Raw genomic sequence first — 23197 nt, 5'->3', positions numbered from 1 at the left:
TGTCTTGGAATCATTTTCTGGATAAGTCAGGTGAAATGCATTTCTGGGCAAGGACTGCCTGATTTGTGGGGGGAGGGGCTTATAGCATCCTCTGAAAGGACCAAGGTCTATTTGTTTTTATTATTTTGCTGGTAGTTAAATTATCATCCTGAAAAGCACAGTCTGGAGTGTCTCACTGTGGTTTTGAAATGTAATTCATATATAAAAACAAGGTGAACAATTGGAGCATGGCACATACGGAGCATTATTGATAGGAACCCATAGACAGCTGATGAAATTGCTGGAGTTTTTGCTCATTAAGGATAAGTAGCTCCAATTAAGGGCCATTAGTCAGTGAGAGCTTTGCCACTGATTTCAATGGGAGAAGCACTGGAGCTTGCAGGTCCGTCTACACTGCAGTTGAGAGTGAGCCTCAAGCTCACCCAGATAGACAGACTCCCACTAGCAGGGCTTGAGCTAGTGCACTTAAAAATAGCAGCATGGACGTTACGGATCAGGTAACAGCTCGCACTCCCAAGACCCCCTGGGCCCCTGCTCAGGACAGCCCAAGTCTGCAAAGGAGCCACAACATTCATATTGCTATGTATAGCGCAGTAACTTAAGTCTCACTAGCTTAACTCTGGCTACCCGGGCTGGGAGGCTGGTTCTCAGCTGCAGTGCAGATATATCCCGAGAAGTTGAGTGAGGAATCTTGGACTGTTTGCTATTGGGAAAGCAGCACTGGCCATTATGAGCCCCAATGTTCATATACTTGGATTGCCAAATGCAGTAGTTCATCTGCATTCCAATTGCCATGGTTGGATCCCATGAACCCCTATGACTGGTGAAAGCTGTCTCGGGTTCCCTAATAACTGCTCTTTAATGTGATGGAGGGAGTTGAATTCCGATGATTAGGCATCAGCTAAAACAGGGTTCTTAAATGGGGGTCTGCGAGCTCTTTCAGAGGGGCCGAGGAGCTCCACCGCTGAAACCCGATGCCCCAAGCCCCAGCGTTGAAGCTGGGAGCGTTGTGGGGTGAAGCTGGCAAACCTCCCCCAAAGCCAGGAGCCTCAGCACCTTCCTCCCCAAAGCTGAGAGCTGCACTGTGACCCCCCAGCCCCATCCATACACAGCCCCTAGCTACCCCCTGCTTGCACCCTTAGCTACTCACCTACCTTCACACAGCCCCAAGCTATCCCCTCCCTGCACCCTGAGCTACTCCCTTACCAGCACACAGCCCCAGCTACCCGCTCCCTGCACCCCAAGTGGTTTTCAAACTTTTTGAACTGAGTCCCCACTTTGAGTTATATTTTTTGGTTCCGGGCCTGTCATAACCATACAGCTATGGGTAGCCTAGAATTCCTCCTTACCTGTAAGGGGTTAAGAAGCTCAAATAACCTGGTTGGCACCTGACCAAAAGGACCAATGGGGAAAGAAGATACTTTCAAATCTGGGGGCAGAAGGCTTTGTTTGGTGTGTTCTCTTGTGAATAGAGAAGCATCAGGTCAGAAAACTCCTTCTCCTATAAACCATCCTAAAAGTCTGTCGTATTACAAAAATTGTAAGTAAAAGCCAGGCAAGGCGTGTTAGATTATCTTTTGTTCTGCTTGTGAATTTTTCCTTTGCTGGGGGGAGATTTATTTGTGTTTTTTTTGTAACTTTGAACTAAGCCTAGAGGAAGTTCTGCTGTGTTTTTGAATCTTTTGTTACCCTGTAAAGTTATTTTCCATCCTGATTTTACAGAGGTGATTTTTACCTTTTTTTTTTTAATAAAGTCCTTCTTTTAAGACCCTGACTGACTTCTCTATTGTCCTAAGACCCAGAGGTTTGGATCTGTGATCACTTTGTAACCAATTGGTTAGGATACTATTCTCCAGCCTCCCCAGGAAGGGTGGTGTAAGGGCTTGGGGGGGGGGATATTTTGGAGGAATAGGAACTCCAAGTGGTCCTTTCCCTGATTCTTTGTTAAATCACTTGGTGGTGGCAGCGTACCCTCCAAGGGCAAAGAATTTGTGCCTTGGGGAAGTTTTAACCTCAGCTGGTAAAAATAAGCTCAGGGGTCTTTCATGCAGGTCCCCACATCTCTGTAGTCTAGAGTTCAGAGTGGGGAGGGAACCCTGACAGGGCCCCCACAGCCCAGACAGACTTGGTGGCCTCCTGAGTGAGTCAGGGGGCGGAGGTGGTGCTCCCTCCCTGGACACTGCTGTGCGGAGCTGGCTCAAGCCTCACCAGCTCTTGCCCCACACCCCAATAAAAGTAAAACCATACCTATGCCCAAGGGTCCCCCTTGGACTGGAGCCCCAATTTCTTCCCCCTCCCCCCCGCTGCTGGGCCCTGGTGTTTTTATAGCATGTTGAGGGGGGCCTCAGCAAGAAAATGGTTGAGAACTCCTGAGCTAAAACATAGTTTTGCTCTTCAGTGTATTAAAGGCGAACAAGTCATTTCACTGACAGCTGAGTGGAACCAGTCAGGAAGGATCAAATGTCACAAATTAATTGTTCCTATACAGCTGAGGGTTTGTTTCTCAAGGGTACACAGATTGCTTCTGCTGCCAGAAGTGTTCAGGTCAGCGTACCTACCATCAGATACCTGCTAGAGATAGGTTTCAGAGTAGCAGCCGCGTTAGTCTGTATCCACAAAAAGAAAAGGAGGACTTGTGGCACCTTAGAGACTAACACATTTATTTGAGCATAAGCTTTTGTGAGCTACAGCTCACTTCATCGGCTGCATGAAGGTGCCACAAGTTCTCCTTTTCTTTCTGCTATGGAAAGGGATTCCGTTATGGGTATTCCCAATGTCTGCCACTGTATGGGGAGATTTTGGTGGACCAGCAAGATGCCTGGCTGCTACCGATAATTGTAATATTGATTATCATGCATATGGCCAAAAGTAGCTACATCAGTAGCTCTTAGCAGGCCTCTGCAACAGCCTTAGAATAACTAAGGAAGCAGTGAGGAGGAGTAGGTGGGGAGCCTGACCCTCTGTCCTTCCCGATAAGATCTCTGTTGAAATTGTTGAGGTATGTGTTTTAGAAAAAACGAAAGCTTATCTATATCTGCCCTTTGGGATGTGTTTGTCAGGGCCGTCAAGACATGCAGACTCTGCAAAAACATATCTGTCTAATGGTTTGAGGAAACCTCTTGCTTAAACTTTGAAATTGTTTGCTTACATTTTTTTTATTTCAGAGTAACAGCCATGTTAGTTTGTATTCGCAAAAAGAAAAGGAGTACTTGTGGCACCTTAGAGACTCACCAATTTATTTGAGCATAAGCTTTCGTGAGCTACAGCTCGCTTCATCGGATGCATACTGTGGAAAGTATAGAAGATCTTTTTATACACACAAAGCATGAAAAATTGGGTGTTTACCACTACAAAAGGTTTTCTCTCCCCCGACCCCACTCTTCTGCTGGTAATAGCTTATCTAAAGTGATCACTCTCCTTACAATGTGTATGATAATCAAGGTGGGCCATTTCCAGCACAAATCCAGGGTTTAACAAGAACGTCTGAGGGGGGGCGTAGGAAAAAACAAGGGGAAATAGGTTACCTTGCATAATGACTTAGCCACTCCCAGTCTCTATTCAAGCCTAAGTTAATTGGCCCCACAGTATGCCAACATTTTTATGGCTGACTTAGAACAACGCTGCCCCTACTCTACTTGCGCTTTATTGATGACATCTTCATCATCTGGACCCATGGAAAAGAAGCCCTTGAGGAATTCCACCGTGATTTCAACAATTTCCATCCCACCATCAACCTCAGCCTGGACCAGTCCACACAAGAGATCCACTTCCTGGATACTACAGTGCTAATAAACGATGGTCACATAAACACCACCCTATACCGGAAACCTACTGACCGCTATTCCTACCTACATGCCTCCAGCTTTCATCCAAACCACACCACACGATCCATTGTCTACAGCCAAGCTCTGCGATACAACCGCATTTGCTCCAACCCCACAGACAGAGACAAACACCTACAAGATCTCTATCAAGCATTCTTACAACTACAATACCCACCTACGGAAGTGAAGAAACAGATTGACAGAGCCAGAAGAGTTCCCAGAAGTCACCTACTACAGGACAGGCCTAACAAAGAAAATAACAGAATGCCACTAGCCGTCACCTTCAGCCCCCAACTAAAACCCCTCCAACACATTATTAAGGATCTACAACCTATCCTGAAGGATGACCCAACACTCTCACAAATCTTGGGAGACAGGCCAGTCCTTGCCTCCAGACAGCCCCCCAACCTGAAGCAAATACTCACCAGCAACCACATACCACACAACAGAACCACTAACCCAGGAACCTATCCTTGCAACAAAGCCCGTTGCCAACTGTGCCCACATATCTATTCAGGGGATACCATCATAGGGCCTAATAAATCAGCCACACTATCAGAGGCTCGTTCACCTGCACATCCACCAATGTGATATATGCCATCATGTGCCAGCAATGTCCCTCTGCCACGTACATTGGTCAAACTGGACAGTCTCTACGTAAAAGAATAAATGGATACAAATCAGATGTCAAGAATTATAACATTCATAAACCAGTTAGAGAACACTTCAGTCTCTCTGGTCACGCGATTACAGACATGAAAGTTGTGATATTACAACAAAAAAACTTCAAAACCAGACTCCAGCGAGAGACTGTTGAATTGGAATTCATTTGCAAATTGGATACAATTAACTTAGGCTTGAATAGAGACTGGGAGTGGCTAAGTCATTATGCAAGGTAACGTATTTCCCCTTGTTTTTTCCTACTCCCCACCCCAGACATTCTTGTTAAACCCTGGATTTGTGCTGGAAATGGCCCACCTTGATTATCATACACATTGTAAGGAGAGTGATCACTTTAGATAAGCTATTACCAGCAGGAGAGTGGGGTCGGGGGAGAGAAAACCTTTTGTAGTGGTAAACACCCATTTTTTCATGCTTTGTGTGTATTAAAAGATCTATACTTTCCACAGTATGCATCCGATGAAGTGAGCTGTAGCTCACGAAAGCTTATGCTCAAATAAATTGGTTAGTCTCTAAGGTGCCACAAGTACTCCTTTTCATTTTTTTTTATTGACATGTTATTGTTACTCTAACCCAAATAAATAAGGAGAAAAAGTATGGGGTAGTTGGACTATTCAGGGAAACTTTGTGGACACATCTTAGGGTCCCCAACAGCAGCTGAAAGATGGGCCAATCGGATGGCTGTCATTGTACCACTTGAAGACCACTCCAGACTTTAGTAATTATTAATTTTTGGAGTGTTTTACTAACCTGTTGCAGACATGTGTAAGTGCTAGAGACTAAATAAAGTGCAGCTTTAAGTTAAAGCACTCTTGTAGTGGACTGTTTGTGCCAGCCATCTATTGGTCAGACAGCTGTGTCCCCATTGATTTATTTGCTGCCACAGCCTCACCAAGAGGCTTCTTGGCGAGGCTGTGGCAGGAAGCCACAGGAAGCCTTCTTCTTTCGTATGGTTTAGGTCAATAGCAACAGCTACAAATGTAAATCTAGATTTGATAGCCAGCACATTGCCACAGCAGTGAACTGGTGAATGTCCTCAGGCTCCTGGCAAAAGAACTAAGAGGACAGTCGGATATGATGTGCTTCATTGTTTGTGTCTGGTGATCAGAGTCGCATACAGGTGTTTGCCTCATTTTCCATTTAAAGAGGGTTTGTCCCAATCTCCCATGAGATGTCCTGATGCGATTCAATTTGAATCAGCCTGTCCAAGATAAATCAAAACCTCAGTGATTCCTCGGCAGGGTCATCGACGAGCTGTTTGTTTTGAGTAGTTGAAACAGTCCTTGTGGCTCTCCATTGAGCATCAGCATTGAAGTTGATTGTAAGGGTCTTGATGCAGTTCCATAGAGGGTTGCGGGATTTTAATCTTGTCTTTGGCGGCTTCTGCAGGTCATCGTGCAATGGGATCCTTATGTTTGCATTGATGTGTTTGAGAAAGTGAGATGTCTAGGAAGCACTTCTAATCTGTGGAGGATGGATGTGCAATAGGACCGGGAGCCAGTCAACCAGAGTCAATTTGAGTGTTCCTGACACTATGCGCATGGCGTTACTGAATTCAGTATCAAGGAGTTTAGCAAGACTGCTGTGAGACCACACTGGCACATAGTATTCAGCCACAGAATATACCAAAATAATTGTTGCGGATCATAAGGTCCTTGTACTGGGGCCCCATGATGTTCCAGCCATCTCCTGATAAGCACAACATGAGATCTGACCTTATCGTGGGTGTTCTCGATGTGTTATTGAAAGATCAAACTCCAGTCCAGTGTAACGCCAAGATACTTTGGGTTAGCTTCGTGGCTGACACTCTCACCACTGAACTGCACATCGAGTTTGGTATTAATTATTTTATTGTTGAGATGGAAAGTGGTTACCATGTTTTTTTTCAGGTTAGGCCTAAGTTCTCAGCATTGGAAATAATCAGCCATTATGCTAATATTTTGGGTTAGGGTGAAGCTGATGGTATGGAAGCTTGTATGCTGAACAGTTGGGCAAAATCATCCGCATACACAAATTTCCTCAACTCCATTGCTGCTATATCCACAGTGTATAGATTAAAAAGTATCAGGGCCAGGATAAAGCCCTGAGGGATGCTTCAGTTAAGAGTTCTTGGACTACTGATCTGGCCATTACGGTGTACCTTAAAGCTGCAGTCCCCGGTCATCGCTCCCAGGAGACAGCTCGTTCGCCAGCAGTGAATGACACGGGAGATCTTGAGGAGGAGGCCCTGTCTCCAGACAGTGTTGTATGCAGAGGACAAATTGTTTACTGTATTAGTGCCAATGTAGGATCCAGGCCTGTAAGTTTTGCCTGAGATAGTATTTTGAGTTCCGCTTGTCTGTTTGGTGTTGGATATATATATATATTTTTACTAATATGTATGAACAAAAGGATTTTACTAAAACCAAAGAGACACTGTAAATGTTGCTTTTGCCTAAACCAGATGGGTTTGTTAATATAATGAAAATAGATAAAAGCAGTTAAAGTGTTCTCAGGCATGGCGGGAATGTAATATATGAGTGCACACTTGAAGACTGCCTCAACTCCTTATCTCAAGGCAAGGTCAAGCAACCAGTAAAACACTAAAAGACCAGAGAAATGCTTGCCCCTGACCAAAGTACAACCTCATTCCTTACCCCTCCCATGGGGTACAAAAGGGGTAGGACGGAAGACTCTAGCCAGATGAGCCCCAAAACGAAACATGACCATAAGTTGTAAGAGGTGGGACTATGGGTGTGCATTTCAGTTATAATTATGCCTGCTGAGAAGGGGGGAGTGGGAACACTGGGAAACAGGGCTCTGCAGAATTGAATTATAGTATACATATGCCTGCTGGAAATTAACCCCAATAAAAATCACATTGCTTGCACTTTGGACTTCTGGTCTGCTTTCCATATGCGTGACAAGAACCAGGGGAGAGGATGAAGGGAAACACAAATCAACAAACATGATCCCTGTCTTCAACTAATGTTGGAGGATAACTGAGTAATGTTGGTTATGTGGGAAGTGACTTAAAATGGTTCTTGTTGTGGCCAGTGGAATACCTGTGCTGTTACAGGTCACAAAACACAGGTCAGGGCTGCGATCCATTGTGCAACTTGCAGACCGAAAAGATCTGGATTGCTTCGGATCATAGAGCACGTGGAGGTCTTCGAGGGAGACCCATTCTGTGATCGGTTCCCCGGTTGTGTCATTTGAGCAGTATCCCCAGTCTTTGGGATGGCTGTTAAAGTTGCCTATGTAGATGGCTGGATGAGGAAGGGAAGTGTAGTGGTCTATCACTCTCAAGCGGGGATGGAGGCCACTACGCCTTGCTGTATTAGGCAATAACCCTCAGGCTGGGGCCTCGCTACTGTGACTGAGCTGTACGCAGTCTGTAGCCACCTAGCAGAGGTAAGCCAGCAGAAACAGTCTTGTGCTTTGCCTCCCCCGCCTTTTTTCTCTGAAGCCTGAGTGCATTACCTTTGACAGGCATCCCAGGTCTCCAGGTCTGGGGAATGGGAGCCCCATTGTTAAACCTAAACTTTTCTTGATTTAAATCAATTCATCAGTTTGGTTTCTATAGTTCATAAATAATAAAACAGACGGTAGGCTACACACCCCAGCTGGGAATGTATTTCAACGGCCAAATGGTCAGCTAAGATGAAGATGTCAGATTAAACTTTAGCCTTTAGTTTATTAATTGTGCATTGGTCTTAAAAACCATACTGGTTCTGGATAATCTATCCTTTTAAACTGATCACCAGTGACCCTGGATATTGAAAAATCTTCAACTATCTTATTTTTTCTCCTTTACATGACTTTCCTACTTTTGATGTATTATGTGTCTTTATATACTTAGCTATTTGATTTGTTTTTCAAATTCTGGTTTTGATCTACTGTCTCCATTTTACCTGCCTAAGTTTAGAAGGCTCCCTACAGTCAACAAAAATCACAGTCAGAGCTTCAGCGTGTACCAATCAGCCTCACTCCATTGATTTCAACAGAGCTAGATACCAAAGATCTGGCCCCTATTTCCACACTGGAAAGGGACCAATACTGAATTTCTAAGTTATGACATAAAAGGGTATTTTGACGTTTATAATTAGCTTGATTCCTCCAGTCATCAGTTTCCCTTCTTTAAAGAGCTGGCCAAATGTATCTATCTGATCAAGATGCCAAACCCAAATACCACTGCTATAAATTTAGGATTGTAACTAACAAGAGGAAGTGGCGTTGGCAACATTCAATTAATTTATTTAGGTTTTAAACCAAACCCTCAATATCTGTCCAGTTGCGAGATGCATGGACCACACACAGGTGCAACAATATCTTTCTTATCAAGCCATATTATACCTTTCATCAATAACCTTTTTATTTGCCTTTTTCTCTATTCCCTCCTAAAATGTCTTTGCTTTCTCATTATCAGTGTCCAAACCTGTTCTTCACAATACAATAATTTAGGTTAGGCTGAAAACTGGTTTTTCCATTCTTTTTATTTCATTAAAAAATCACCTGCTGACCCTGAGAAATCACTAGCAGAGTTGCATTAACCTACTAGTGACTGAATGTCCTCCAGGCCTCCATTAGGACCTAAAAGGGGCGAATCCCAAACCATAATTTAATCTGAGCACATACGTTAATTTTAATAATGGTACTGTTACCAAGACAAGAAATAAGATTGTCCCAGTTAGACAGGTCTCTTTGATGGGATAAGCAGAGCAGCCAACACTCCATCATATCACAGAAGAATCCTGCAAAGAATCTTCAGCTTCTCCCTTTCCACATCTCCATCTCTTCTCTGCCTCCAGCCTCCATTTTTGGGAGCTCTTCTTCAGCATCAAAGGGGCTGAACTATATCCCAGAAGGATCCTTGAATACTGTGATGGCCCTAACTGTCCTCTGCATCATTCCCTGATAGAGACAAGAAGCTCTGCAGAGAGACAGCTAAGAGGAAGCTTCTGAAGAGAGAAGATGAGCTGATCATCTTTATCATTTCTTCAGAATCACTGTTTGTTACTGCAGCTGATCAACCTTCCACTTACTCTGTTTCCTGGTTGCCTGTGGTCTTGGTCTGATTCGGTAGACATCTTCTCCCTTGGCTTGACCATTGATGGGACAATCTCAACCTTCATGTAACTCAAGTGACATCAATGGAGTTGCATGATGGAAGAATTTGACTCAATGTGTCTTTCTGTTTGGAAAGGGGATCAGTCGCCTTGAATTTCTTCTTTTCTAGCATGGTTCTCTCCTAGAATGAGCCTGGTGATTTGCAGCTCTCAACATGACCTGTGTTCTGGCCTCAGGCGTAGGGGAAAAGATGCTCTGAGACCCACAGAACCATACTTTGCCACTTTCTCCAGCTAAGCTCCCGCACAATGTTGGCACTACATTGTCAACAAAGAGGAGAGAAGCCAGGGCAGCACCATGCCCTCCTGCTCTCCAGAACATCAGGGAGAAGGAGGAGGAAGTGTTGGAAGTGCACTGAGTGATTAAAGGGGATTTCTGACACTGCAGCTGTGACAAACATAGGGATTTAGGACTGGAAGGGACCTCCTGGGTCATCGAGTCCGGTCCCCTGCTACAGCAGGCAACCCCATCAGATCATCCCCTTCATAAACTTATCAAGCTCCATTTCCAAACTAGGTTAGTTGTTTGCCCCCACTACTCCTGTTGGGAGGCTATTCCAGAACCTCACTACTCTGATGGTTAGAAACCTATTTTCCAGTCTAAATTTATTCATGGCCATGAGGCACAGGTGGGGGTACGGTGAGGGTATGGGCAGAGGCTCAGGGAGGGGCCTGCCTGTGCTCAGTGGGGGTAGGGAGCTGGGGTCATGGGCATACTCATCATAACAATGAATCAGAATACAGTAAAGCATCAATAACTCTTTCTGCATGAGAGTTTGCTAAAACTTTTAGGAGATTTGTGGTGAAGCTCCTAAAGGCAAGTGCTCATCTTTGAAATTCAACATCCCTTCCCTACAAGGCAGCGCAGCACAGTGGTTTTAGCGCCAACAACAAAGAAGGCTGAGATGAAAACGGGAAGCTGTGCGCTGAGATTTGCTCTGAGGCACCATTTTCATTTCAAAGTTCCTGGCCCTTGACATTTATCTTGCTGAATATCACAGAAGAGAAACTCGTTATTCTGCTTTTATCAATGACAAAAAGAGAGGGGGAAGACACCAGGACACCTCCCTATGTTTATACATTCATATGCCCTTACAAATCACTCCAGTTCTATTCCACCACACCAGTTCCATTCCACCAAATTGAACTCCTCAATTTTTAATATATATGTATATGTAAAAATACACACACATGTATATTAAAGTTGGGTGATTTTGGGGGAAGTGATTAGTAAATTTGCTGGGAAATGCTGTTCTGGGCCACTGAAACTGCCAAATCTGATCTGAATTTGTGCAAATAGTTTCAGTAAAAAAAACTCTGAAAACAAAAACTTCCAAAATGGTATTTCCCAATCACCACTCAAAATATTTTCTTTCCACCCAAACATATTTTTTCCAGCATTTTGGTTTCAGCAAGAAAAAATGAAAAAATTCTGTTTCGATTAGAAGTTAACTGAACTTTTTGCCCCCAATTTGGCCATCAAAACAAAAAAAATAATTATTCACTGAACTCTAACGGACACACATTAAGGGCACTTCAAGACACATCCAAGAAATGTATATTATGGCCCCAATTCAACAGTCCATTCTTATTCAGCAAAGACTAAGCACATGCTTAACTTTAGGCATGTGCTTAGTCACTTTATTGAACAGAGATGGACTTAAGCACGTGCTCACATACTTAGCAGAATTCAGGTGTGTACTTGGCTACCGTCCCCTATTCGCCACGCTGCTGGTCTCACTATTGCATACCATCTTATATTTTCATTGTCTGCTCTCCAGGACAGGGAACACATCTCTCATTTATTTGTGAAGCTCCTGGCACAAGTCTGAATGCTCAAAGATAACAGTCAATCACCATCCTCAAGTTACTACTGCTGATATGCAAAAGAGCCAGTGTCAAATTGAACTTTATCCCCATCACCTGTACTGTTAGTAACACCATCACGGTCTCTACTGCAGCCCGAGCAGCAGTGAAATCAACCCCCATACTGTTAACAGAAAAAGAGCCTGTCTCCGGGGAAAGTCTGCCTAGACATATTTATTCGTATATAATTGCCAGCAAATGGTTTATTTTCCTGTGCAGTGGTGTATTGGCCTGACCCTCCAACTGGGTTGTCAGCTTTGCTTGGAGGTCAATCTCTCTTAGTGTTTTCACTGCAGAGCTCTTTTTGACATTTCACTGAATATTTTTGGCACTTAAAAAAACAAAACCCTGCTGCAGCTGCAATGCTGAAAGAGCAGATAAGTATTTAAAAGGAACCTGAACAGCAGAGTGGCCTCTCTTTTTAAATAGCACAAAATACTGTTTGTAGTCAAAGATGTAAATTTTCTGCTTGAAAATCCAGTCTGGTTTTGGAAAATTCGTAATAAAATGCAAAAGATGACAGATTCCCCACAACTATTTGACTACAAGAGAAATCTTATCAGCTATTCATCTTTACACAGTCAACATGCACTTTCATAACAGTCAGCTGGATTTTTCTTGCAGTTCAAGATTATTAAAAAAAGTTTTCCAATGCATTCAATTTCATGTTGCAAACCAGGATTGAACTAGTTGATTGCTGACCTAGGAACTGACTGACATACATAGTTAGTGAAGTTTAACATGAATATAATCTATGGTGTATCTATGCGGGGGTGGGGCGTGGAGCTGATAAGCACCTTTAAAGAAGTTTTAGTACTCAGTTGGTATTTCTTTACCATACAATAGCTATTGCAGCTAAATCTGGAGAATGGAGTCTGATTGACAAGAAATGGACTCTGATTGACAAGCTTCTCTAGTAGAAAGAGAGAGCCTGAGACAGGTCTGGCATAAGTGGCATGGTGTAAGGCCTGAACTAAAGACAGACCCTGCTGAGATAAAGCAAAGTTACCAAGGCTCAAGCTATGAGCAAAACCCTTTTACAAAGCAGATGCTTGCAGGTTCACTATCCAATACATGAACTTGGCAAGGCGTTGCGAAAACACAAGCACTTAGTACCAGAACATCCCAATACAAGGTTATGGTGTACACACACTCCCTGTCACTCCCTGAAGATGATGCAAGGGCACACTGACCCCTCTTAAAAATAAAGTCAGGATGACAGTGTGATGGATAGAGATGTTTTGATCCAACGAACAGGTGCAACTAAAGGGTGGTAACTAACCACATCAGAGGGGCAATACGTAACTTGTTTGTATCAGTGTATAAAATAGGGATCACAGGGGGGTGTCTTTGTCTGGCCATGGTGGGAATGAAAAATCCCGCAGTTCACTTAACTGGTCCATTGTAATGAGTATACGTGTGTTAGTGTACCTATAACCATTGAGCCTGGGCACTAGGACCGTGCTTCATTGACAGTAAACCTGGCCAAGTGTTTTCACTACTGAACCAAGTCTGTGGTCTTCCTGGGCAGTTTGATCAGAGTCTGCTGTACTGGCTACCTGGCCAGAGCCGGTACAGCACACGGAGAGAACACACCCACATTCAGCAACTGACAACAGCTCCTACCCATAGACTCCATAGCGGGAGAAGGACTTAGCTACCATTCTCCTATCTGTATCTTTAACTATAGGGCTGCAACAAGATTTTTTCCTTTTTCATCTGACAGGTTTGGTGCATGCTATTTCCATGGAGCACACACAACAGCATGCCCTAAAACTCTGCGACTCACCATGGACAAGGGTTGGAGTCTCAGACAAACACTTTCTCCATCACACAGCAAGTAACAATAAACAGCTGGTGTGCTCTAAGCTGCAATGTGCACGTTATCTGATTGCTCAGTTCCTCTTTGCTACCCTGCATTAACACAGCCTTTAGCAAGCGAGGTGAAGCACATGAAGACAAACCAGAGCCCCCTTTACCTCTGAAGGCTGGTTCTGTAGAGGGCCTCTCTATTGCCAATGTTGCGAACCAGCAGAGTTTTCTGAGTGCTGTACTTGACGGGGCAGGTGGAGAAGTTCAGTTGGTCAGGGAAGTCCAGTATTGCCCGAGCCCCTATCGCTCGGATAGGCACAATAAACTTTTCTCTTTCTGTGATGCAGGTTACCTGGTGGATGTAATCCTACGGGGAAATAACACATACCACGTCAGTCTGGTAAACTCAGGCATCATTCCCACAACAAAGCGAGCAACAGAAGGAATCCAACTGGCTTCATGGACAACAGAATCCATACTTACAAGAAGGGAACATTAAGGCATTTCGGGTGCCGTGGCCTTCACTCTTTGTATCATGGTTTAACAGTTTTTCTACAATGTATTCTTCCCAAACTGGAGACAAGAATTACTCCCAGTGTTTCAGGTGTGAGCAAAATAGCACTATTCCCTACTACTATGATTTATGATCAATCCTCTTCATAGAGACATTCAAAAACAGTACCAATTTTTCTGCAATGGTAACGCAGTGAAAGTACATATATTGAAAGCAAGCAACTGCAAGCATGTTCTTCACCTAATCCTAATTGCCTTTTTGATACAGTTAAGATGGTGACACAAGTTAATTTCACTCCGATCCTTCTCCTTGACACTTCACAAGGATACCAGATCTTTCTTTGAGCTCTAAACCCCCTAACCATCCTATCCTTTTTCTTCCTCATCCCGTGCCTCAGCTGGGATCTCCCACTCTGATTCCCCCAAACTGGACACGATAACTCTTGTTCTTCCCAACATCCTGTGTTTCTTGATCCTTCCCCAGCTCCACAGGGGCCCTCCCTCCCTTTGCCAACAGTCCCACTGTAGGATATCTTTCATCAGGGCTGGTGGTCTGTGCCAAGACTCAGTGGCTGATGTAACTTCATGTGTTTTGGGGATACACTGTGTATCTCAGATCCTAGACCTGACAGATGGGTCTTGTGATGGGGTGTGCATATCCCACACTGGAGAGGGAAGGGTTAACCCTACACCATGAGTGGCAGAAATCCCAGCCTTCAGGCCATGCTGGGCATGCTCCAACTGCTGCCTCAGTATAAAAGGGAGCAGCCCAGCTCATTCTGGGCTGACTGCCGGAGAGGAAGGACCTTTGGCTGAAGCACCAGCTGAGCCACCACAGCCCCTGCCTGCAAGAGCCAGAGACCCTACGAGCCGGATTGGAGGCCTGGAGCCTAAGGAGCACCAGAGAACCATCCATGTTGAGGAGCTTGGAGACCCTGATGCCCTACAGACAGCAACTTCTGGAACTATGGTAGGAAGTGACCCAGGGAGGGTGAGCGAGTCACAGAATCAGAGAATATCAGGGTTGGAAGGGACCTCAGAAGATCATTTAGTCGAACCCCCTGCTCAAAGCAGGACTGATCCCCAATTAAATCATCCTAGCCAGGGCTTTGTAAAGACTGACCTTAAAAACTTCTAAGGAAAGAGATTCCACCACCTCCCTAGGTAATGCATTCCAGTGTTTCACCACCCTCCTAGTGAAAAAGTTTTTCCTAATATCCAACCTAAATCTCCCCCACTGCAGCTTGAGACCATTACCCTTGTTCTGTCATCTGCTACCACTGAGAACAGTCTAGATCCATCCTCTTTGGAACATCCTTTCACATAGTTAAAAGCAGCTATCAAATCCCCCCTCATTCTTCTCTTCCGCAGACTAAACATCCCCAGTTCCCTCAGCCTCTCCTCATAACTCATGTGTTCCAGTCCCCTAATCATTTTTGTTGCCCTCCGCTGGACTCTTTCCAATTTTTCCATATCCTTCTTGTAGTGTGGGGCCCAAAACTGGACACAGTACTCCAGATGAGGCCTCACCAGTGTCGAATAGAGGGGAACGATCAAGTCCCTCAATCTGCTGGCAATGGCCCTACTTATAAACCCCAAAATGCCATTGGCCTTCTTGGCAACAAGGGCACACTGTTGACTCATATCCAGCTTCTCGCCCACTGTAACCCCTAGGTCCTTTTCTGCAGAACTGCTGCCTAGCCATTCGGTCCCTAGTCTGCAGCGGTGCATGGGATTCTTCCGTCCTAAGTGCAGGACTCTGCACTTGTCCTTGTTGAACCTCACCAGATTTCTTTTGGCCCAATCTTCTAATTTGTCTAGGTCCCTCTGTATCCTATCCCTACCCTCCATCATATCTACCTCTCCTCCCAGTATAGCGTCATCTGCAAACTTCCTGAGGGTGCAATCCACACCATCCTCCAGATCATTATGAAGATATTGAACAAAACCGGCCCCAGGACCGACCCTTGGGGCACTCCACTTGATACCGGCTGCCAACTAGACATGGAGCCATTGATCACTACCTGTTGAGCCCGACAATCTAGCCAGCTTTCTATCCACCTTATAGTCCATTCATCCAGCCCATACTTCTTTAACTTACTGGCAAGAATACTGTGGGAGACCATGTCAAAAGCTTTGCTAAAGTCAAGGAACAACACGTCCACTGCTTTCTCTTCATCCACAGAACCAGTTATCTCATCATATAACGCAATTAGATTAGTCAGGCATGACTTGCCTTTGGTGAATCCATGCTGACTGTTCCTGATCACTTTCCTCTCCTCTAAGTGCTTCAGAATTGATTCCTTGAGGACCTGCTCCATGATTTTTCCAGGGACTGAGGTGAAGCTGACTGGCCTGTAGTTCCCAGGATCCTCCTTCTTCCCTTCTGTAAAGATGGGCACTACATTAGCCTTTTTCCAGTCGTCCGGGACCTCCCCCGATCGCCACGAGTTTTCAAATATAATGGCCAATGGCTCTGTAATCACATCTGCCAACTCCTTTAGCACTCTCGGATGCAGCGCATCTGGCCCCATGGACTTGTGCTCATCCAGCTTTTCTAAATAGTCCTGAACCATTTCTTTCTCACCATGCTGTGCTGCCCAGGGCAGTAGTCTGGGAACTGACCTTATTTGTGAAGACAGAGGCAAAAAGAGCACTGAGTACATTAGCTTTTTCCCTTTTGTAAAGATGGGCACCACATTAGCCTTTTTCCAGTCATCTGGGACTTCCCCCGATTGCCATGAGTTTTCAAAGATAATGGCCAATGGCTCTGGAAACACATCCACCAACTGCTTTAGCACTCTCGGATGCAGCGCATCTGGCCCCATGGACTTGTGCTCGTCCAGCTTTTCTAAATAGTCCCGAACCACTTCTTTCTCCACAGCGGGCTGGTCACCACCTCCCCGTGCTGTGTTGCCCAGTGCAGTAGTCTGGGAGCTGAGCTTGTTTGTGAAGACAAAGGCAAAAAAAGCATTGAGTACATTAGCTTTTTCCACATCCTCTGTCACTAGGTTGCCTCCCTCATTCAGTAAGGGGCCCACACTTTTCTTGACTTTCTTCTGGTTGCTAACATACCTGAAGAAGTCCTTCTTGTTACTCTTAACATCTCTTGCTAGCTGCAACTCCAGGTGTGATTTGGCCTTCCTGATTTCACTCCTGCATGCCGGAGCAATATTTTTATGCTCCTCCCTGGTCATTTGTCCAGTCTTCCACTTCTTGTAAGCTTCTTTTTTGTATTTAAGATTAGCATGGATTTCACTGTTAAGCCAAGCTGGTCACCTGCCATATTTACCATTCTTTCTACACATCGGGATGGTTTGTCCCTGTAACCTCAATAAGGATTCTTTAAAATATAGCCAGCTCTCCTGGACTCCTTTCCCCCTCATGTTATTCTCCCAGGGGATCTTGCCCATCAATTCCCTGAGGGAGTCAAAGTCTCCTTTTCTGAAGTCCAGGGTCCATATTCTGCTGCTCTCCTTTCTTCCTTGTGTCAGGATCCTGAACTCGACCATCTCATGGTCACTGCCTCCCAGGATCCCATCCACTTTTGCTTCCCCTACTAATTCTTCCCAGTTTGTGAGCAGCAGGTCAAGAAGAGCTCTGCCCCTAGTTGGTTCCTCCAGCACTTGCACCAGGAAATTGTCCCCTACATTTTCCAAAAACTTCCTGGATTGTCTGTGCACCTCTGTATTGCTCTCCCAGCAGATATCAGGGTGATTGAAGTCTCCCATGAGAACCAGGGCCTGCGATCTAGAAACTTCTGAGAGTTGCCGGAAGAAAGCCTCGTCCACCTCATTCCCCTGGTCCGGTGGTCTGTAGTAGACTCCCACCACGACATCACCCTTGTTGCTCACACTTCTAAACTTAATCCAGAGACTCTCAGGTTTTTCTGCAGTTTTATACTTGAGCTCTGAGCAGTCATACTGCTCTCTTACATACATTGCAACTCCCCCACCTTTTCTGCCCTGCCTGTCCTTCCTGAACAGCTTATATCCATCCATGACAGTACTCCAGTCATGTGAGTTATCCCACCAAGTCTCCATTATTCCAATCACATTATAATTCCTTGACTTTGCCAGGACTTCCAGTTCATAGAATCACAGAATATCAGAGTTGGAAGGGACCTCTGGAGGTCATCTAGTCCAACCCCCTGCCCAGAGCAGGACCAATCCCCAATTAAATCATCCCAGCCAGGGCTTTGTCAAGCCTAACCTTAAAAACTTCTAGGGAAGGGGATTCCACTACCTACCCAGGTAACGCATTCCAGTCTTTCACCACCCTCCTAGTGAAAAAGTTTTTCCTAATATCCAACCTAAATCTCCCCCACTGCAACTTGAGACCATGACTTCTTGTCCTGTCATCTGCTATCATTGAGAATAGTCTAGATCCAATCCTCTTTGGATCCACCTTTCAGGTAGTTAAAAGCAGCTATCAAATCCCCCCTCATTCATCTCTTCCGTAGACTAAACAATCCCAGTTCCCTCAGCCTCTCCTCATAAGTCATGTGTTCCAGTCCCTTAATCATTTTTGTTTCCCTTCGCTGGACTCTCTCCAATTTTTCCACATCCTTCTTGTAGTGTGGGGCCCAAAACTGGACACAGTACTCCAGATGAGGCCTCACCAGTCTCGAATAGAGGGGAACGATCACGTCCCTTGATCTGCTGGCAATGCCCCTACTTATACTCTCCCTGCTTGTTTCCCAGTCTTCTTGAATTTGTGTATAGGCACTTGAGATAACCTGCTGATTGCCCCTCTTTCTCAGTATGAGGCAGGAGCCCTCCCCTCTCGCACGCTCCTGCTCGTGCTTCCTCCCGGTATCCCATTTCTGCACTTACCTCAGGGCTTTGGTCTCCTTCCCCTGGTGAACCTAGTTTAAAGCCCTCCTCACTAGGTTAGCCAACCTGCTTGCAAAGATGCTCTTCCCTCTCTTCGTTAAGTGGAGCCCATCTCTGCCTAGTACTCCTCCTTCTTGGAACACCATCTCATGGTCAAAGAATCCAAAGCCTTCTCTCCGACACCACCTGCGTAGCCATTCGTTGACTTCCACGATTTGACGGTCTCTACCCAGGCCTTTTCCTTCCACAGGGAGGATGGACGAGAACACCACTTGCACCTCAAACTCCTTTATCCTTCTTCCCAAAGCCACGTAGCCTGCAGTGATCCGCTCAAGGTCATTCTTGGCAGTATCATTGGTGCCCACGTGGAGAAGCAGGAAGGGGTAGCGATCCGAGGGCTTGATGAGTCTCGGCAGTCTCTCCGTCACATCACGAATCTTAGCTCCTGGCAAGCAGCAGACTTCTCGGTTTTCCCAGTCGGGACGGCAGATAGAGTGGTATCTCCCACCTGAGTGAGGTCAGCGTGTTTTGGTGGGATTCCCCGCTCACCCAGTGACGGACCACTCCGTCACTGGTAGGGCTCTGGGTCGGGGCTCAGTGGAGTCGGGCGGGCCCAGGCCCTCCTACCCAGGCCGTCACACCCCGCCCCCAGGGGAAAGCCGCCACCTTTCCCCGCCATATTGACTCTGCCCTGTGTCCGAGGGCCGCCATATTCACTCTGGCCATTAGGCTGTAACCCCGGCCTCTGGGCCGTACCGTGGTCACCCCAAGGGCCGCCAGGGAGAGTAACCATGGTTATATCACCACCCTGTCCTGCCCTGAAGGAGGACGGTGTGTGCATACACTGCAACAGATCTGCGGAGACTCAGACGTCCAGAGATGCCAGCAACGTTCAAGTTCCTTATTGAGGGTTAGAGACCCAGAAGATAATTGGGTTTTGAGGAGAAACAGATAATGGTAGAAAGTCCAGGTTAGTGTTGGGGATGTCAGGTGATTATCTTTGAAGGAAAGAAGGAGCAGGGGAATTGGAATACTAAAGAACAGCAGTGCTAAGGAAGGTTATCAGTTTGTTGGAGGAAAAGAATTCAGGTTTCCTGTGAGTCCCATTTTCTCTAATCCATGCATCCATCGACAATCACAGCACTATGGAAGCCTCTGATTAATAGTTTAAAAACAAAATGGTCTGCCATTATGCATTTAAAATGTTTACATTACATTATGTAATATAGTATGACAGAATATTCTAATGACTTCCAATTCCAGTGGTGTGACTTATTTGTCAGTTTGCAAGTGCGTCAACCAATGCACTTTATTTTACTGCACCCAAATATTCAGGAAGACTCAATGGCAAAGCAATTGTGGTAAAAATATCCGATGCTCCTATTTCGATACACTGTGAAAGGGAATAATTCCATGCACTGGATTATAGGGACCACAAGTGAGAACTCAGAGTTTGCCAGAAATTACCACAGCCTGTTCTGCTCATTACAGCAGCTGACTAGCAAAACCAGTTTGAAGAAGTAGTTGTGCTGAGATGGTAAGCCCAGTGACAAGGGTATCCCAGTCATTCCAGTTGGGTTGGATCAGATCCTTAGCAAGGTTGGCAGTTATCATAGAATCATAGAATATCAGGGTTGGAAGGGACCCCAGAAGGTCATCTAGTCCAACCCCCTGCTCGAAGCAGGACCAATTCCCAGTTAAATCATCCCAGCCAGGGCTTTGTCAAGCCTGACCTTAAAAACCTCTAAGGAAGGAGATTCTACCACCTCCCTAGGTAACGCATTCCAGTGTTTCACCACCCTCTTAGTGAAAAAGTTTTTCCTAATATCCAATCTAAACCTCCCCCACTGCAACTTGAGACCATTACCCCTCGTTCTGTCATCTGCTACCATTGAGAACAGTCTAGAGCCATCCTCTTTGGAACCCCCTTTCACGTAGTTGAAAGCAACTATCAAATCCCCCCTCATTCTTCTCTTCTGCAGGCTAAACAATCCCAGCTCCCTCAGCCTCTCCTCATAACTCATGTGTTCCAGTCCCCTAATCATTTTTGTTGCCCTTCGCTGGACTCTCTCCAATTTATCCACATCCTTCTTGAAGTGTGGGGCCCAAAACTTGACACAGTACTCCAGATGAGGCCTCACCAATGTCGAATAGAGGGGAACGATCACGTCGCTCGATCTGCTCGCTATGCCCCTACTTATACATCCCAAAATGCCATTGGCCTTCTTGGCAACAAGGGCACACTGCTGACTCATATCCAGCTTCTCGTCCACTGTAACCCCTAGGTCCTTTTCCGCAGAACTGCTGCCTAGCCATTCGGTCCCTAGTCTGTAGCTGTGCATTGGGTTCTTCCGTCCTAAGTGCAGGACCCTGCACTTATCCTTATTGAACCTCATCAGATTTCTTTTGGCCCAATCCTCCAATTTGTCTAGGTCTTTCTGTATGCTATCCCTCCCCTCCAGCGTATCTACAACTCCTCCCAGTTTAGTATCATCCGCAAATTTGCTGAGAGTGCAATCCACACCATCCTCCAGATCATTTATGAAGATATTGAACAAAACCGGCCCCAGGACCGACCCTTGGGGCACTCCACTTGATACCGGCTGCCAACTAGACATGGAGCCATTGATCACTACCCGTTGAGCCCGACAATCTAGCCAGCTTTCTACCCACCGTGTAGTGCATTCATCCAGCCCATACTTCCTTAACTTGCTGACAAGAATACTGTGGGAGACCGTGTCAAAAGCTTTGCTAAAGTCAAGAAACAATACATCCACTGCTTTCCCTTCATCCACAGAACCAGTAATTTCATCATAAAAGGCGATTAGATTAGTCAGGCATGACCTTCCCTTGGTGAATCCATGCCACTTTCTTTGTATACACAGATGCATGTTCCTGATAATGTAGCCATGTGTATATTTTATCATCCTGTAAAGATCAAACAGCCAGTCTCCAATGAAACACCAAACATGGTGAGCACAATAATTCTGGTCTTGAGTTGGTGCGGGGGGGATGATCTGAGGTTTTATTAGTTCAAAAGTGGGATGAACTGGACAAGCCAATGAAGAGAACAGTGAGACCCAACCATGCTGCGAATCACAGAGGCTCAGTCTTCTCCCAGACTGCTCTGCCAACACATGCCAATCACAGCAAACCGAACTGTGGAACTCTAAGGCCTTGGCTTTTTCAGAACAGAGCTGGACAATCCCATGCAGATGAGTGGTGGTTTGGAGACCTGGATAAACGCAGCTAGGACCAGAATCAAACCAGCAAAATCATCCTACTATAGATCTAACAGATTTTAGCTTAGTCTCCAGAGGTAAAGACTTTGTGTACTGCGGTGAAATCTTGGTCCCACTAAAACCAACGGCACAACCGGAAACTGGCCCTACCTCCCAACCATCTTTTCTTCTTAACCTGAGAAGTTTGTGATAGGGGAATGAAAAAAAATGGTTACCCACCTTCTCGTAACTGTTGTTCTTCGAGATGTGTTGTTCATGTCCATTCCAATCAGGTGTGTGCGCGCACACAATGCAATGGCCAGAAGATTTTTCCCTTAGCAGCATCTGTTGGGTCCGCCTGGGCGCCCCCTGGAGTCGCGCCCTTATGGCGCCTAATATAGAGCCCTGCTGACCCGCCACCCCTTCAGTTCCTTCTTGCCAGCTATTCCAAAAGACGGGTAGGAGGATGGGTATTGGAATGGACCTGAATAACACATCTCAAAGAACAACAGTTACAAGAAGGTGAGTAACCGGTTTTTCTTCTTCGAGTAGTTGTTCATGTTGATTCCAATCAGGTGACTCCCAAGCAAAATTAGGAAGTGTGGTCGGAGCTGTCCACTGACTGGAGTACTGCTCTACCAAAGGCTGCATCATCTCTGGTCTGTCTAGTAATTGCATAGTGTGCGGCGAAAGTGTGTATCGATGACCACATCGTCACCCGGCAAATTTCCTGGGTGGGGACCTGGGCCAGGAAAGCTGTTGATGAAGCTTGCGCTCTTGTAGAGTGTGCCGTTATCGGTGGCACTGGGATCCCTGCAAGATTGTAGCACTCGGTAATGCAGGCCACAATCCATGATGAAATGCGCTGTGTCGAAACAGGCTGGCCCTTCATTCTGTCTGCTACTGCGACAAAGAGCTGTACTGGCTTCCTGAACAGTTTCATCCTTTCTATGTAAAAGGCCAGCGCTCTGCAGACATAGAGAGTGTGGAGTCTCTGCTCACGACAACTCGCAGGAGGCTTGAGGTAGAACACCGGGAGGAAAATGTCCTGGTTGATGTGGAACTGCGATACCAACTTCGGGAGGAAAGCCGGATGGGGTCTGAGCTGAACCTTGTCCTTAAAAAACACAGTGTAGCGTAGCTCTGACGTTAGAGCCCTAAGCTCAGACACCCTCCGGGCTGAAGTTATCGCCACCAGGAATGCGACCTTGTAGGAGAGGTAGAGCAGGGAGCATGTTGCTAGAGGCTCAAAGGGATGCTCCAGGAGCCTAGAGAGGACCAAGTGAAGGTCCCAAGCAGGAACCAGTTGGCAGACATGGGGGTACAACCTGTTGAGG

The 23197-nt window shown here is 45.8% G+C and overlaps 1 protein-coding gene across 1 annotated transcript in view; it reads right to left on the bottom strand.

Moving 5' to 3' along the window:
* Positions 1-23197, bottom strand: part of HYDIN (HYDIN axonemal central pair apparatus protein) — a 454160-nt gene that overhangs the window by 329247 nt on the left and 101716 nt on the right. The window contains exon 6 of the mRNA XM_084644216.1: positions 13459-13658. Coding sequence (XP_084500342.1) covers positions 13459-13658 — 200 coding nt within the window. The remainder of the gene's footprint in view (positions 1-13458; positions 13659-23197) is intronic.

This window comes from Lepidochelys olivacea (assembly GCF_965140295.1).
Source record: "Lepidochelys olivacea isolate rLepOli2 genome assembly, chromosome: 12".
Lineage (NCBI taxonomy): Eukaryota > Metazoa > Chordata > Testudines > Cheloniidae > Lepidochelys > Lepidochelys olivacea.
This window is presented reverse-complemented; position numbering and strand designations above follow the sequence as displayed.